The following is a 17,745-nucleotide window of genomic DNA, read 5'->3' on the forward strand; positions in this document are numbered from 1 at the left end:
AACCATTGCTTATACTGTATCTATCAATTTGTGTTTTCTACGGACGTATTCACAATGAACATATTTCTCTCATTACTTCTGTTTTTGTGGATTCTTCAGGAATTTCCTGAATAAACACTATAGCCTACTCTTTAATAATCTTTTCATTTAGAAATAGAACATTTAATTGATTAGTCTAATTCCTGGCTTTATGATCATATCAGCAGATTGGGTCCAGAGGATTCTTATACATGTGCTCTTCCTTTCTGACAAGGCTTGTGATGCAAATCCCCCCCCCCCCAAGAAAATGGATATCAACCTATGTTAACTTGTCTGGTACAATTGATCCCCCTCTGTACTTTCTATTTGGTCTTGTTTTTTCCACCACACTTATTGCACCTTGAGCCAGAAATCTGTCTTGTTTCCAAAAATAAACATGCATATTTAAGTATAGGCTATATCTTCAGAGACAGGATTTTATCACTACATGCATTTTCTTCTAAATCAAGGAGGAATGAACCAAGGAGGAATGTATCCGGCAACAAAATAATTAAGTTGGAATCAGACAAATTCATGTTTACATTTCTTGAAGACACTCCACACAACTTTCACTCTGAAATCAGCTGCATGACAGGCAGCATAAGTTTAATTATTATTTATTTATGTTGATGATGGCATTCCAAAAGTAAGGTGAATAAGTGGCTTTTAACAAGAGAAGAAAAACAGTGGGTGGAGGTGGGAGAAGGAAAGTATGTGTGAAAGGTAGAGAGAAAATAGCAGAAAATGAAAAGGGGGGTAGGTAATACAAATATAATTATATTATTTGAGAAAAAATAAGAGCAAAACCCAAGGGGACCATGAAGAAGCCTGGGAAAAATGTAAGTTGATGGATTGAAATGTCCAATTTCCACAACAAACAATCTGAGCTTCTCCCTCCTGCAGAAACGTCTTCAAACATCAGGCAGCCTGAAAAGGTTTCTTCTTCTCCCTTCATTTCCACTCCCTCCTTTCCATCCACTCCTCCGTAACACCATTTCATATTTTCTATTTCCTTAATGTGGCTCTCCAAATCCCTAAAGCACTGCACTGCTTACACTAGCCACAATCTCTCCATACCCTAATTATACCCCAGTGAGTCTATTAATCAACTTGTAAATTACTTAAGCAAGCTCCTTTCCCTGCAATTCTCACTGTCACAGAGAGGGAGAGTGATGTAGGGAGGGTTAGGGAGAAAGAGATGTCTTCAAATAGCAAAAGCCGCCTTCTCTCACTGGATAACAAAGCCCAGTACAAAAAAATACAAGAAGTTGAACACAACAATTAACATATTTCATGCATATTCTCCACTCCAATATGTACATTGGTAACAATAAGAATGTGAGTTGGTTCCCACTGTGGCCAGCAGTGGTTCTTCTGGTCATAAATAGTTGCAAATGGACTATGGGTCATTTTCCCACCAGACCCAGATTAAGCCTGTGTGTGTGTGTGTATGTTTGTGTAGCCTATGCATGTGTATGTGCAAATGTGTGTGTGCGCGTGTGAGGAATAAGTGTGCGAGTCAAGGCCTTCATTAGGCTTGAACTCAGTATGCATTGGCGGCACAATCTCGACACATCTGCATGGAGCCCACTCCCCGGGGGATGTTAATTCAATTAATAAAAAGTTGCTCAAGGCGAGTGGCCCAGACACAAGCCCTGGGCACTGCAGTGATTAGCACGCTTTGGCAGCTACATACAACCTCTAGAGTGGAGCAGTAGCTCCAGCTAAATGGCAACCGCCTTATATCATGTCTAATATTATTTTCCACAGGATGTTATTCCAAAGTAGCAAAACAATTAAATAAATCAAAACTGACTGAAATATGTATCTTTTTCCAATCAAGATGAGACACACAACCGAGATCAAAACCTGATTCAAACTATTTGGAAATGTAGTACTAGAGAATGTCTCCTTAGTTATTATTCACATCAGATAATTGTCTGATGATGAGTAGCCCAAGCTAACCGAGCTAATCTAATTATTTTGGGCAAATGACTAGCCATTCCAGAGCTGTTCATTACTATTGCATGGGCAGGGATACAGGGTCTCCATTTTTACTCCCCCCTGTAACACTGTTTACATGCAGGCTCTGATGCTAAAAGCAACTAATTGAAGGAGGAACCAGATAAATTGTATGGCCACAAAGGTGTGTGTGAGCATGTGAGTATGAGTGCACCCTCTTGTATGACTAGCTGTGTACCTTGTTGTCCAGATTCCAAGTAAGGTTTAATGAGTTCTCCCATATTGGTCGCGTCTGCAGAAACCGCCTCCAGAAGCTCACCGCAGCAAACTACAAGGGAAGCGGAGAGTCGGGACAAGAAAGGGGAGACATTCATGTTGAAATAAACAGAATACACAATGTAACCTTTCAGACAGGGAATAAACAGAATAGGAAAAATGACAGCTCCTGTAGGCTGCGTCCCAAACGGCACCCTATTCCCTAGAGCGGTCTTGGTCAAAAGTAGTGCACTAAATAGGAATAGCTTGCATTTGGGATGCAACCATACACAGTAAACAAGGAGAGAAGGAGGATGGAAAAGGAAAGTCTGTGCAAAAAAATGGCAGTGACATAACACTCTATGTCAAAACAGAACATTTTAATCATGTTTGTGTCTAAACAAATATATATCATATACTGTACAGTCCTCGCCATATATATTTGGACAGTGAAGCTACAATTTTAATTTTGGCTCTATTCTCCAGCACTTCAGGCATAAATCTACAGTATTAAATCATTTCTCTGGTTTGCAAACTGGGAGTGAGGAAAACTGCACTTAATATAACCACATTCTGTCAGTTTCTGTGGCTACTCTAGAGAACATGGCAAAATATACTTTGTCAAAATAACATTAAAAAGTTGTATCATAAGAAGTACTTCTAAAGCCAATTTTGAATTTAATGGCATAATCATAGTACAAATTCAATCAATGACTATTTTATAGAGCCAGGTAAAGGCAATAATATGGGGAACACATTGAGAGGGACAGTGAAGGACTGTTCTGTGTGAAAACTTACGATTGACAATGTTGTATTTCTGAGAGATAAGTTTCGCCTGCAAACTCTTGCCTGAGCCAGGGGGCCCAAATAGGAGGACCCTGGGGGTGTGAGGGGCCACAGAACAGTGCCGCGAAAGAATGTACTTCAGAACTGTGGGAGGAGACAACAACCACAGCATTAAAGTGGCAATCCAGTTCTCCTTTTCACCTATTTTAACACATGATTTACATGAACTCAAGAGGTGGTTCAGGTATGTCATTATAGCACACCTTCAGTGTGTGTACTTTGCACTATATACAGTGGGGAGAACAATTATTTGATAACCTGCCAAATCGGCAGTGTTTCCTACTTACAAAGCATGTAGAGGTCTGTAATTTTTATCATAGGTACACTTCAACTGTGAGAGACGGAATCTAAAACAAAAATCAATAAAATCACATTGTATTTAAGTAATTAATTAGCATTTTATTGCATGACATAAGTATTTGATCACCTACTAACCAGTAAGAATTCTGGCTCTCACAGACCTGTTAGTTTTTCTTTAAGAAGCCCTTCCGTTCTCCACTCGTTACCTGTATAAAAGACACCTGTCCACACTCAATCAAACAGACTCCAACCTCTCCACAATGGCCAAGACCAGAGAGCTGTGTAAGGACATCAGGGATAAAATTGTAGCCCTGCACAAGGCTGGGATGGGCTACAGGACAATAGGCAAGCAGCTTGGTGAGAAGGCAACAACTGTTGGAGCAATTATTAGAAAATGGAAGAAGTTCAAGATGACGGTCAATCACCCTCGGTCTGGGGCTTCATGCAAGATCTCACCTCGTGGGGCATCAATGAGCATGAGAAAGGTGAGGGATCAGCCCAGAACTACACAGCAGGACCTGGTAAATGACCTGAAGAGAGCTGGGACCACAGTCTCAAAGAAAACCATTAGTAACACACTACGCCGTCATGGATTAAAATCCCGCAGCGCACCCAAGGTCCCCCTGCTCAAGCCAGCGCATGTCCAGGCCCGTCTAAAGTTTGCCAATGACCATCTGGATGATCCAGAGGCGGAATGGGAGAAGGTCATGTGGTCTGATGAGACAAAAATATAGCTTTTTGGTCTAAACTCCACTCGCCGTGTTTGGAGGGAGAAGAAGGATGAGTGCAACCCCCAAAACACCATCCCAACCATGAAGCATGGAGGTGGAAACATCATTCTTTGGGGATACTTTTCTGCAAAGGGGACAGGACGACTGCACCGTATTGAGGGGAGGATGGATGGGGCCATGTATCGCGAGATCTTGGCCAACAACCTCCTTCCCTCAGTAAGCGCATTGAAGATGAGTCGTGGCTGGGTCTTCCAGCATGACAATGGCCCGAAACACACAGCCAGGGCAACTAAGGAGTGGCTCCGTAAGAAGCATCTCAAGGACCTGGACTGGCCTAGCCAGTCTCCAGACCTGAACCCAATAGAAAATCTTTGGAGGGAGCTAAAAGTCTGTATTACCCAGCGACAGCCCCGAAACCTGACGGATCTGGAGAAGGTTTGTATGGAGGAGTGGGCCAAAATCCCTGCTGCAGTGTGTGCAAACCTGGTTAAGAACTACAGGAAAAGTATGATCTCTGTAATTGCAAACAAAGGTTTCTGTACCAAATATTAGGTTCTGCTTTTCTGATGTATCAAATACTTATGTCATGCAATAGAATGCAAATTAATTACATACAATGTGATTTTCTGGATTTTTGTTTTAGATTCTGTCTCTCAGCGTTGAACAGTGCCGTGCGAAAGTATTCGGCCCCCTTGAACTTTGCGACCTTTTGCCACATTTCAGGCTTCAAACATAAAGATATAAAACTGTATTTTTTTGTGAAGAATCAACAACAAGTGGGACACAATCATGAAGTGGAACGACATTTATTGGATATTTAAAACTTTTTTTAACAAATCAAAAACTGAAATTGGGCGTGCAAAATTATTCAGCCCCTTTACTTTCAGTGCAGCAAACTCTCTCCAGAAGTTCAGTGAGGATCTCTGAATGATCCAATGTTGACCTAAATGACTAATGATGATAAATACAATCCATCTGTGTGTAATCAAGTCTCCGTATAAATGCACCTGCACTGTGATAGTCTCAGAGGTCCGTTAAAAGCGCAGAGAGCATCATGAAGAACAAGGAACACACCCGGCAGGTCCGAGATACTGTTGTGAAGAAGTTTAAAGGATAGGATTTGGATACAAAAAGATTTCCCAAGCTTTAAACATCCCAAGGAGCACTGTGCAAGCGATAATATTGAAATGGAAGGAGTATCAGACCACTGTAAATCTACCAAGACCTGGCCGTCCCTCTAAACTTTCAGCTCATACAAGGAGAAGACTGATCAGAGATGCAGCCAAGAGGCCCGTGATCACTTTGGATGAACTGCAGAGATCTACAGCTGAGGTGGGAGACACTGTCCATAGGACAACAATCAGTCGTATATTGCACAAATCTGGCCTTTATGGAAGAGTGGCAAGAAGAAAGCCATTTCTTAAAGATATCCATAAAAAGTGTTGTTTAAAGTTTGCCACAAGCCACCTGGGAGACACACCAAACATGTGGAAGAAGGTGCTCTGGTCAGATGAAACCAAAATGTAACTTTTTGGCAACAATGCAAAACGTTATGTTTGGCGTAAAAGCAACAAAGCTCATCACCCTGAACACACCATCCCCACTGTCAAACATGGTGGTGGCAGCATCATGGTTTGGGCCTGCTCTTCTTCAGCAGGGACAGGGAATATGGTTAAAATTGATGGGAAGATGGATGGAGCCAAATACAGGACCATTCTGGAAGAAAACCTGATGGAGTCTGCAAAAGACCTGAGACTGGGACGGAGATTTGTCTTCCAACAAGACAATGATCCAAAACATAAAGCAAAATCTACAATGGAATGGTTCAAAAATAAACATATCCAGGTGTTAGAATGGCCAAGTCAAAGTCCAGACCTGAATCCAATCGAGAATCTGTGGAAAGAACTGAAAACTGCTGTTCACAAATGCTCTCCATCCAACCTCACTGAGCTCGAGCTGTTTTGCAAGCAGGAATGGGAAAAAATGTCAGTCTCTCGATGTGCAAAACTGATAGAGACATACCCCAAGCGGCTTACAGCTGTATTCGCAGCAAATGGTGCCGCTACAAAGTATTAACTTAGTGGGCTGAATAATTTTGCACGCCCAATTTTTCAGTTTTTGATTTGTTGAAAAAGTTTGAAATATCCAATAAATGTCGTTCCACTTCATGATTGTGTCCCACTTGTTGATTCTTCACAAAAAAATACAGTTTTATATATTTATGTTTGAAGCCTGAAATGTGGCAAAAGGTCGCAAAGTTCAAGGGGGCCGAATACTTTTGCAAGGCACTGTATGTACATGTAGGTAGAGTTATTAAAATGACTATGCATAGATGTCAATAGAGAGTATCAGTGGTGTAAAGGGGGGGGGGCAATGCGAATAGTCTGGGTAGCCATTTGACTAGATGTTCAGGAGTCTTATGGCTTGGGGGTAGAAGCTGTTTAGAAGCCCTTTGGACCTAGACTTGGCGCTCCAGTACCGCTTGCCGTGATGTAGCAGAGAGAACAGTCTATGACTAGGGTGGCTGGAGTCTTTGACCATTTTTAGGGCCTTCCTCTGACACTGCCTGGTATAGAGGTCCTGGATGGCAAGAAGCTTGGCCCCAGTGATGTAATAGGCAGTTCACACTACTCTCTGTCGTGCCTTGCGGTCGGAGGCCGAGCAGTTGCCATACCAGGCAGTGATGCAACCAGTCAGGTTGATGGAGCAGCTGTAAAACCTTTTGAGGATCTGAGGACCCATGCCAAATATTTTCAGTCTCCCGAGGGGGAATAGGTGTTGTCGAGCCCTTTTCACGACTGTCTTGGTGTGCTTGGACCATGATCGTTTGTTGGTGATGTGGACACCAAGGAACTTGAAGCTCTCAACCTGCTCCACTGCATTCCCGTCGATGAGAATGGGGGCATGCTCAAACCTCTTTTTCCTGTAGTCCACAATCATCTCCTTGGTCTTGATCACATTGAGGGAGAGGTTGTCGTCCTGGCACCACACAGAGAGGTCTCTGACCTCCTCCCTATGCGCTGCCTCGTCGTTGTCAGTGATCAGGCCTACCACTGTTGTGTCATCGGCAAACTTAAATGATGGTGTTGGAGTCGTGCCTGGCCATGCAGAGTGAACAGGGAGTACAGGAGGGGTCTGAGCACGCCGAAATTCTGAGGGGCCCCTGTGTTGAGAATCAGCATGTCGGATGTGTTGTTTCCTACCCTTACCATCTGGGGGCGGTCTGTCAGGAAGTCCAGGATCCAGTTGCAGAGGGAGGTGTTTAGTCCCAGGGTCCTTAGCTTGTTGATGAGCTTTGAGGGCACTATGGTGTTGAACGCTGAGCTGTAGTCAATGAATAGCATTCTCACATAGGTGTTACTTTTGCCCAGGTGGTAAAGGGTGATGTCATTGAATCAATGTGTAAAACTGATTGGATTTGAAAGAAGTCCTTCACGTTTGGGAATTTCATTGTTTTTTCACCCAAAATTTAACCTAAACCCAATGACATGTTAAATATATATTTTTCTGCTTTCATGTTGAATTCACATTAGTTCACAACTCAACCAAATGTAAATGAAAACTAGATGTTGAAAATGTTTGCCTGGTGCTTTGTGGTAGATTCTGTAATGAGGGGATTCACATAAGTATTTTCTTTTAAGTTATACATTTAGCCTAGTAAGCACATGTTACCTTGGAAACTGTGTTAAAGTTGTAAGGGATGGTTAACAAGTATATCAGTTAATTCCTGTTGATAATTTGTAAACTACAGCTAAATTATGTTCGTCTCTAGTGTGTTGCAATTTCAATTATTAGTTATTCAGTTATTTTAGCAAAAGCATTGCTAAGAACTTTCTTTATCAAAGGCTATCTTGATAGAGGCATAGCTAGAACATGGGTTCATTTACACTTATTTATTAAAACATTGGCAGGATGAAATCTCGAGATGCACCCTCTTGTTTTCAAAAGTGTCCAAATAAAACCCAAAATTAACAGACAATACTTAGTAACAAGAATATGGAAACTACTGTCTAATAATAATAATAACAATAAAACAATCAATAACAAAAACATACATTAACAGAAAGAACTGTTGTTGTACAACTACTAATAGGCCTACAGCTAATAAAACATCTGCTACAACTACTAATACCACTAATAAAATACAGTGGGGTCCAGGCATAAAACACCCTATAAAATGAACAATTCAAATACTGAGCTATATTGTATGCAACAAAAAAAAGGAGAATTATATTATTTTATACTAATACAATTGCTCAGAGAAAGAGATTTTGTTTAACAAGTAATACTTTTTTTCACAAAGGTAGGGGTCAAAAGTATTGACACCCCTAAAGATTGTTATAAATAAATGAAGTCATCAAAAGTTTAGTATTTGGTCCCATATTCCTAGCGTGTAATGACTACATCAAGCTTTTGACTTGTAGGATGCATTTGCTGTTTGTTTTGGTTGTGTTTCAGATTATTTTGTGCCCAATATACATTTATGGTAAATAATGTATTGAGTCATTTTGGAGTCACTTTTATTATAAATAAGAACAGAATATGTTCCTAAACACTTACATTAATGTGGATGCTACCATGATTACGGATAATCCTGAATGAACCGTGAATAATAATGAGTGAGAAAGTTACAGAGGGTCAAACGTAATACCCAAAAGACATGTTAACCACCCATCATTACCAATAACAGGGGAGGTCAGCATATCTTGGGGGTATGATCACGTTCAGAAACATATTCTATTCTTATTTAAAATAAAAGTGACTCCCAACAAAAAAAAAATAACATAATACATTATTTACCATTAATTTCAATTGGGCATAAAATAATCTGAAACACAACCAAAACAAACTGCAAATGCATACAACAAGTTTATAGAGTCACAATATCATTGCATGCTAGGAATATGGGAACCAAATACTAAAGTAATACATATTTGAAATACTTTATAAGAATCTTGTGACCCCTATTTTTGAGAAAAATACATTACTTGTTAAGCAAAATCTCTTTCTCTGAGAAATTAAAATAATTTAATTCCACAATATATGAGCATACAATATAGCTCAGTATTTGAATTATTTATTTTATAAAGTCTTTATTGCTCATCTTCATAAAGGGTGTCAATACTTTCAGACCACACTGTACATACATATTTACAAATATCTCAGCATGGCGATGTTCGTAAATAGTTAAAAACAAACAGTTAGTTCTTAACATTTGAAAAAGAACGAATCTGCAAAGATAGTTATAAATTACATCTAATTCCCAAAGTATGATGTTGGTTAAGTCTTTATAAAGAGGGATCACTCATGCACATTTCTATACAAAAAGGTATGACATTATTTACACTATAAACATCAAATATATCTAAATCTAACTAACATTGGCAAAGTCAAACTAACATTACCTCAAAATATTATTTCCCCAATGCAAAAATAACACTAAACCATTAAAAATTAAAAATACAAATAACTAAATATCTTGTTCTTAACAATAACTCTGTTAGCTTACTTGCACTGTCATGTATAATAAGCCAGCTGTTAACATGCAGAGGTATCCCAGTGCATTGAGGCTGGCTGGGGATTGTTTAAAGCCCTATTCTCTCCCATGGAGTAATAAAGAGCAAGCCAGTGGAATAATCTGATTTTAAAGGAGGTGATCAATAAATTGAGTCTCTCTCTCTAACGCTCGCTCCCTCCCTCCCTCCCCTGGTTCCAGGGGAGTATTTGTTTGAAGTGTGACACTCAAGAGGGAGCGAACAGCTGTTTACATTTGGGTCGAACCACAACAATACTGTTCGTCTATATGATAGGCCTTGCGTTTAACACACTGCAATTAACAACAAGCTAATTGGAACTAATCACTCTAAGCCTCTAATATGCAAAAATATATACTACATAGTGCACTCACGTCTGTAGACATGAAATGCTTTGAAAGGTTGGTCATGGCTCACATCAACACCAAAATCCTAGAAACCCTAGACCCACTACAATTTGCATACCGCCCCCAACAGATGATGCAATCTCTATTGCACTCAACACTGCCCTTTCCCACCTGGACAAAAAGGAACACCTACATGAGAATGCTATTCATTGACTACAGCTCAGCGTTCAACATCAGTGCCCTCAAAGCTCATCAATAAGCTAAGGACCCCGATACTAAACACCCCTCTGCAAACTGTATCCTGGACTTCCTGACGGGCCGCCCCTAGGTGGTAAGGGTAGGAAACAACACATCCACCACGCTGATCCTCAACACAGGGGCACAGCGTGCTCAGTCCCCTCCTGTACTCCCTATTCACTCATGACTGCATGGCCAGGCACCACTCCAACACCATCATCAAGTTTGCCGATGACACAACGACGAGACAGCATATAGGGAGGAGGTCAGAGACCTGGCCGTGTGGTGCCAGGACAACAACCTCTCCCTCAACATGATCAAGACAAAGGAGATGATTGTGGACTACAAGAAAAAGAGGATCGAGCACGCCCCCATTCTCATTGATGGGGCTGTAGTGGAACAGGTTGAAGGCTTCGAGTTCCTTGGTGTCAACATCATGAACAAACTATCATGGTCCAAACACACTAAGACAGTCGTGAAGAGGGCACGACAAAGCCTATTCCTCCTCAGGAGACTGAAAAGATTTGGGTCCTCAGATCCTCAAAAGGTTCTACAGCTGCACCATCAAGAGCGTCCTGACTGGTTGCATCACTGCCTGGTATGGCAACTGCTCTGCCTCCGACCGCAAGGCACTACAGAGGGTAGCGCGTAAGGCCCAGTACGTCACTGGGGCCAAGCTTCCTGTCATCCAGGACCTCTATAATCAGGCAGTGTCAGAGGAAAGACCTAAAAATTGTCAAAGACTCCAGCCACCCTAGTCATAGATTGTTCTCTCTGCTACCGCACGGCAAGCCGGAGCGCCAAGTCTAGCTCCAAAAGGCTTCTTAACAGCTTCTTCCCCCAAGCCATAAGACTCCTGAACAGCGAATCAAAGGGTTACCCAGACCCCTCTTTTACGCTGCTGCTACTCTCTGTTTATAATCTATGCAGAGTCACTTTAACTCTACTTACATGTACATATTACCTCAACTAACCGGTGTCCCCGCACATTGACTCTGTACCGGTACCCTCTGTATATAGCCCCGCTTGTTATTTTACTGAGCCGTTTAATTATTTGTTACTTTTATTTTCTATTTTTTTCTTAACTTGTTAAAGCATTGTAGGTTAAGGGCTTGTAAGTAAGCATTTCACTGTAAGGTTACACCTGTTGTATTCGGTGCATGTGACAAATGCAATTTGATTTGACTTCTGACAAGCGTACATAGGGCAAACATCATATTTTCGTATGGCTAAGGCAGAGGGAGCCAGTCAGATCATAATAAAGGACGCATCTTAATTAGCGTAATAATCAATATTCAAAGAAACAGTTTTAGCACATTTGGTATTTCAACGACAGCATATGAATAGTTAATCGCAAAGACATTTTCGAAACATTTCTATGCCCTCAGTTTAACTTGAGCAAATAAGAAGTTGATTAATTATAAATGGTGCCATTACAGAAACCTTTAATTTACTTATCAAGCTGAAAACACAGCCCAGGAGAGTAAACACACATAGCCTCCTCTAAATCTCTATCTGCAATCATAGACCTGGACTGCGTCCCAAATTGCAGCCTATTCCCATTATAGTGTAATGTAAATGTAAAAATGTAATGTAAATGTAATAGTGTACTACTTGGGCTCTGATCAAAGGGAATATGGTGCCATTTAGGACGCAGGCCTGCTTCTAAATCAGAGAGGATCTGCGGAAAGACAGCATACATGGCTGATTCTGGAAATGAGGGAGGACTCCAACCAGACATGCTTTATCTACTCATTTGCTGGATGCAAAGTTCATCATAGTTCAAGTGAAGGTCTAGCAAATCATAGAAAAAGCAGACTGTATTGCAATCATCTCTGATGGGTGGTTGAATGTGCGTAGGCAAGGAATAATTAATTACAGAAGGTATTTGTACTGGTGACAGACAATGCTGTGAACATGAAGGCTGCTTGGTCTAAAGTGGAGGAGTCCTACCCTCACATCACACCCATTGGCTGTGCTGCTCATGCATTGAATCTGCTCCTCAAGGACATCATGGCACTGAAAACAATGGTTACACTCTACAAGAGAGCCAAGGAAATGGTTAGGTAAGTGAAGGGTCATCAAGTTATAGCTGCAATCTACCTCACCAAGCAAAGTGAGAAGAATATGAACACCACATTGAAGCTGCCCAGCAACATCCATCTGAAACCTACAGCAGTAGCCATTGCATGGATTGAGGGAGACAGTGCCATAGTGTCTGTTGTTCAGACTCTGCTTGCAGATGTAAGATAATAAATCCGTACTGCCCTGCCCACTTCACTGTTGCTCCAAGCAGAGGAAACTGCAGTTCTGAAATCCATCAAAAAGCATGAAGACTTCTGCTTGAAGCCCATACACGCTGCAGCATACATGTTGGACCCCAAGTATGCTGGCAAGAGCATCCTGTCTGGTGCAGAGATCAACAAGGCCTATAGTGCCATCACTACCATGTCTCACCACCTTAGCATGGATGAGGTCAAGGTTCTTGGCAGTCTGGAGAAGTACACTTCCAAGCAAGGGCTTTGGGATGGAGATGCAACATGGCAATCGTGCCAACATATCTCATCAGCCACCCGGTGGAAGGGACTTCATGGATCTGAGGCTCTTTCCCCTGTTGCCTCCATCATCCTCTAAATCCCACCAACATCAGCCGCCTCAGAGAGCAACTGGTCCTTGTTTGGGAACACACACACCAATGCACGCAACAGGCTGACCAATATAAGAGTTGAAAAATTGGTGGCCAGCCGAGCAAATTTGAGGCTTTTTAAGCCTGGCAATGAGCCATCCTCAACAAGTTTGGAAAGTGACAGTGACGATGAGGAGTCTTTTTTTTTTAGAGTCTGATGTTCAAGAGGTGGACATTGAGGAGGTCCAGGGAGAAGACATGGAAGCCTGAGACAAAGGCAACCAAAGCATTAGTTTCTACACTATCATTTTATAGATGTATGTTGAAAACGTTTTTGGAAGATGTGATGGATCATTGGGGATCATTCAATATTCCCTTTCTTTTGTTGTTCAGTGAAATCATCCCATGTGAAGAGTCCATTAATGTAATTAAAGATAAATTCGTAACATTTTTTTACATGTTTATATCTAATGGAAGGATTTAATAGTTTGCAATTATGTCTATTTATGATAAGGTAAAAGGTTTATGTTTGTTTCCATATGATAAATATATCCAATGCAAAAAACATCTACATTTAAATGGTATTTCCGTTAATTCCCATATATTCCCGTTAATCCCCACAGAAAGTTTCCACCTCTGAATATTCCCCAAAATGTGCAACCCAGTAGTAACCCAAAAATAGCTAAACACCTCCAAATATATTTTATATTTGAGCTTCTTCAAAGTAGCTACCCTTTGCCTTGATGACAGCTTTACACAATCTTGGCATCTCTCAACCACTAATATATGTGTCACGTCTACTCCTGCTCCTCCCCTATTCCCGACTACCAGCGCCTACGTTACAATACATCCAAAAATGGATGTAGAAATGGTTGAATTGTAGTTGAAAGCAAATTTCCTGCTATTCTACACATTTTGCCATGGGGCAGAGTGAAAATGTTCCAGTTTTAAAGCTAATACTCCTGAATGCATCATTTTTATTTGGGTCATTGTTACTTCTCCAAGATTATCTTATTTACAATTATATAGATCCATTATCTTTTTTACAGACGGCCACCCAAGACTTTTCTCTGCAGAAAGAAACTTTGTTACTATCTATCAGTTAGCTTTCTTTGTAAGATTCCAGACACTCCGATTGAAATATATACACTTTTGTAAAGCAAACTTGTTTAAACCCAATTCACATCCGCCATGGTGCGCCTGCTTCTAGCTTTCTACCGTCACCACTGCCCTGCCTCACACAACAAACCTAAGGCGGCAGGTAGCCTAGTGGTTAGAGAGGTGAGCCAACGGTTGGAGGATTGCCAGGTCAAATCCCGGGTCAGAGAGGAAAAAGCCGTTGAGAATTGAGCTGGCAACCGGAGGGTTGCTGGTATCAAATCCAAGATGACATTGCCTGCTTTTGTGCCCTTGAACAAAGCACTTAACCCCCCACAACAGGCACCCAGTGTGGCAGACCCCCATACCTCTCCAAAACCTGTATGTGTATCATTTGCAGGGGTTGGGCTAAAGTAATCTTAAGAGAGAAAATGACAGAACTATTTTGTCAAGTTGAGTGGTGTAATGTTCAGACAGGTAGTATTCAGATGGCTTTAATGGTGTGGCTGAAGGCTGCAACGGCTGCTCCTCCTCCCCTTGCCTGTAGCTTAGCCTTAGGCAAACTCCCTGTCCATCAGCTGGGCTGACAGGGAGGGGAATCAAAACCTCCCCATGGGTCTGCTGCAGTGCAGTGCTGACATCCCTCCAGAATGCGTGGCTGTGGAGGGGCCTAAAATAGCACCCTATTACTGATATGGGCTCTGGCCAAAAGTAGTGCACTATATAGGAAATAGGGTGCCATTTAGGACGCAGCCTGAGATGATATTGTGATGAGGCTTTGATGCTGTGCAACAAAGCCTCTGAGGCCTGTGATGGGAGAGACTGTCATCCATCGTCAATCACTGTCTCAGGTAGAGAGGGGCATCAAAGTCCTTACTATACTGAACAAAAATATAAATGCAACAATTTCAAAGATTTTACTGAGTTACAATTCACATGAGGAAATCAGTCAATTGAAATAAATGCATTAGGCCCTATGGATTTCACACGACAGGGAATACAGATACCCCTCCAAAAATGGGCCTCACGACCACGACAGTATTTTTGTGCATTCAAATTGCCATCGAGAAAACGCAATTGTCCGTAGCTTATGCTTGCCCATACCATAACCCCACCATGGGGCACTCTGTTCACAACGTTGACATCAGCAAACTGCTCGCCCACACAACGCCATACATGTGGTCAGTGGTTGTGAGGATGTATTGCCAAATTCTCTAAAATGACATTGGAGGCGGGAAATAGAGAAATTAACATTAAACACTCTGGCACAAGGTGCACCTGTGTAATGAACATGCTGTTTAATCAGATTCTTGATATGCCACACCTGTAAGCTGGATGCATTATGGAACATTTCTGTGATCTTTTATTTCAGCTCATGAAACATGGGACCAACACTTTACATGTTGCATTTGTATTTTTGTTCAGTGTACTACTGTGGAATATGGAGACATGTCAGTCAGTGAGTATTTGCTTCTGGTTTAAAAAAGTGTCCCCTTTATGGCTGTGTCCTTTGTCCCAATAATAAATACACTCGTTCACTACTTCCCACAAACCTAAAAGTATTGGATTGGTGAAGGCATGGGCTTGAGTTTCCACCATGTTTCTTACACCAGTCATTTCCTTGAAATGAAAGGAACAAGTGCACACTTGGGAGGAAGAACAGACAATTGGAAACATGTAGCATATGTTCGCGAATGAAAACAACACATTGTTTGTTGTTGGACCCCTTAGAGTGTTGTTCTAATCTACAGTCATACACCCCAGCTAGCACATAACGTTCTGAGAACCATGCATTTCTTAGAGCGTGGTTGTCCTATGGTTATTTTGCATGCAACCTTCCCACAACTTTCTGAGAATGGTGCAGGATAGTTGCTTGGCTTTGGAACATTCTCAGCACATTTATAGAACTTAACAAAACAACATTTTCTTGGTATTTCATTACTTTAACATGTTTTTAGAAATTTTAGCAAATGTATTGAAAATTAAATACTTAATTAAATTTGATATTTTTGTATTTGCTATGACACTAAGTTGAGCTCAGGTGCATCCAATTTCCTTTGATACAACTTAATTGGAGTCCACCTGTGGCCAATTCAATTGTTTGGACATGATTTAGAAAGAAACATACTCATCTGACGAGGATAAGCGAGAAGGATCGGAGGACCAATACGCACTGTGGTAAGTGTTCGTCATTTTAATGGAAAAACTGAACATTACAAAACAACAACGTGACAGCCATGAAGCTAATGAACAATCGTGCTGACACAAACACTACATAGACAATCATCCACAACAACAAAACAGGCTACCTAAATATGGTTCCCAATCAGAGACAATATTCAAATAAATTCATTAAAAATCCTACAATGTGATTTTCTGGATTTTTTTTCTCATTTTGTCTTTCATAGTTGAAGTGTACCTATGATGAAAATTACAGGCCTCTCATTTTTTTAAGTGGGAGAACTTGCACAATTGGTGGCTGACTTTTTTGCCCCACTGTATTTAGGGAAGGGTATAAAACCGTTTCTCGTGTTGACAGTTTCCAAAAGCACAGTGGCCTCCATCATTGGGATATTGAAAAAATATGGAACTACCCAGACTCTGCCTAGAGTTGGTTGTCTGAACAAACTGAGCAACCGGGCAAGAAGGACCGTGGTAAGGGAGGTGACCAATGACTCTGAATGAACTACAGCGTTCCTTGGCTGAGATGGGAGAACCTGTCAGAAGGACAACGGTCTCAACAGCACCATTCTGGGCTTTATGGGAGAGTGGCCAGACGGAAGCCACTCTTGAGAAAAAGGCACATCGCAGCACGCCTGGGGTTTGCACAAATGCACGGGAAAGACTCAGATCATAAGGCAAAAGACTCTGTGGTCTGATGAGAAAGAAAAGTAACTATTTGGCCAAATGGCAAAGCACTATGTCTAGAGAAAACCAGGCACAGTTTATCACCCATCTAACATCATCCATACCGTGAAGCATGGTGGTGGCAGCATCATGCTATGGGGATGCTTTTTAGAGGCAGGGACTGGGAGACTGGTAAGGATAGAAGGAACAATTAATGGAGCCAAATACAAGCAAATCCTTGATGAGAACCTGCTTGAGTGCAAACGACCAGTCCCTTAGCATACAGCCAACGCAACGCTGGAATGGCTTCAGAACAAGAACGTAAAAGTCCTTGAGTGGCCCAACCATAATCACAGACTTGAATACCATTGAAAATCTGTGGAAAGACTTGAAGATTGCTGTTCACTTCTGCAAGGAAGAATGGGGGAAAATCCCTAAATCCAGATGTGCAAGATGACTCAAAGCTGTAAATGCCGCCAAATGTGTTTCTACAAAGTATTGACTCAGGGGTGTGAATACTTATGTCAATGATATTTCTGTATTTCATTTTCAATAAATTTGCAAAAACATTTTTAACTTCGTCATTATGGGATATTGTGTGTAGATGGGTGACAAAAACATATATTTAATCCATTTTGAATTTAGGCTGTAACACAACAAAATGCAGAATAAGTCAAGGGGTATGAATTCTTTCTCAAGGCACTGTAAATACGTCACTCATTGCTTCAAGCCACACCTCAACGCACCCACCAAACGGGAGCAAACAAACCTCAAAGTCTGTTCAAAAACATACAAGAATGTTTTGGGGAAACGTGTCGTTCAGTACAAACCATTCTGTCGTTCAGCAAACATTCAATCGAACTGAACGCACCTCTGATCTTAATGAGTGCTTGTTTCCTTTGAAATGGGGTCTGTTTGAATAGACTAAAATGGACAGCTTTGTA

The 17,745-nt window shown here is 41.3% G+C and overlaps 1 protein-coding gene across 3 annotated transcripts in view; it reads right to left on the reverse strand.

Moving 5' to 3' along the window:
• The window catches only part of ak8 (adenylate kinase 8), a 77,363-nt gene that overhangs the window by 21,206 nt on the left and 38,412 nt on the right, over window positions 1-17,745 (reverse strand). For 2 of the 3 annotated variants that reach the window (XM_035786388.2, XM_052462642.1), the window contains 2 exons: window positions 3,034-3,165; window positions 2,219-2,308 (listed from right to left, as the gene is read on the reverse strand). In XM_035786388.2, coding sequence (XP_035642281.1) covers window positions 2,219-2,308; window positions 3,034-3,165 — 222 coding nt within the window. The remainder of the gene's footprint in view (window positions 1-2,218; window positions 2,309-3,033; window positions 3,166-17,745) is intronic. The other variant, XM_035786389.2, reaches the window with a different exon arrangement.

This window comes from Oncorhynchus keta, chromosome 14, assembly GCF_023373465.1.
Source record: "Oncorhynchus keta strain PuntledgeMale-10-30-2019 chromosome 14, Oket_V2, whole genome shotgun sequence".
Taxonomy (NCBI): Eukaryota; Metazoa; Chordata; class Actinopteri; order Salmoniformes; family Salmonidae; genus Oncorhynchus; species Oncorhynchus keta.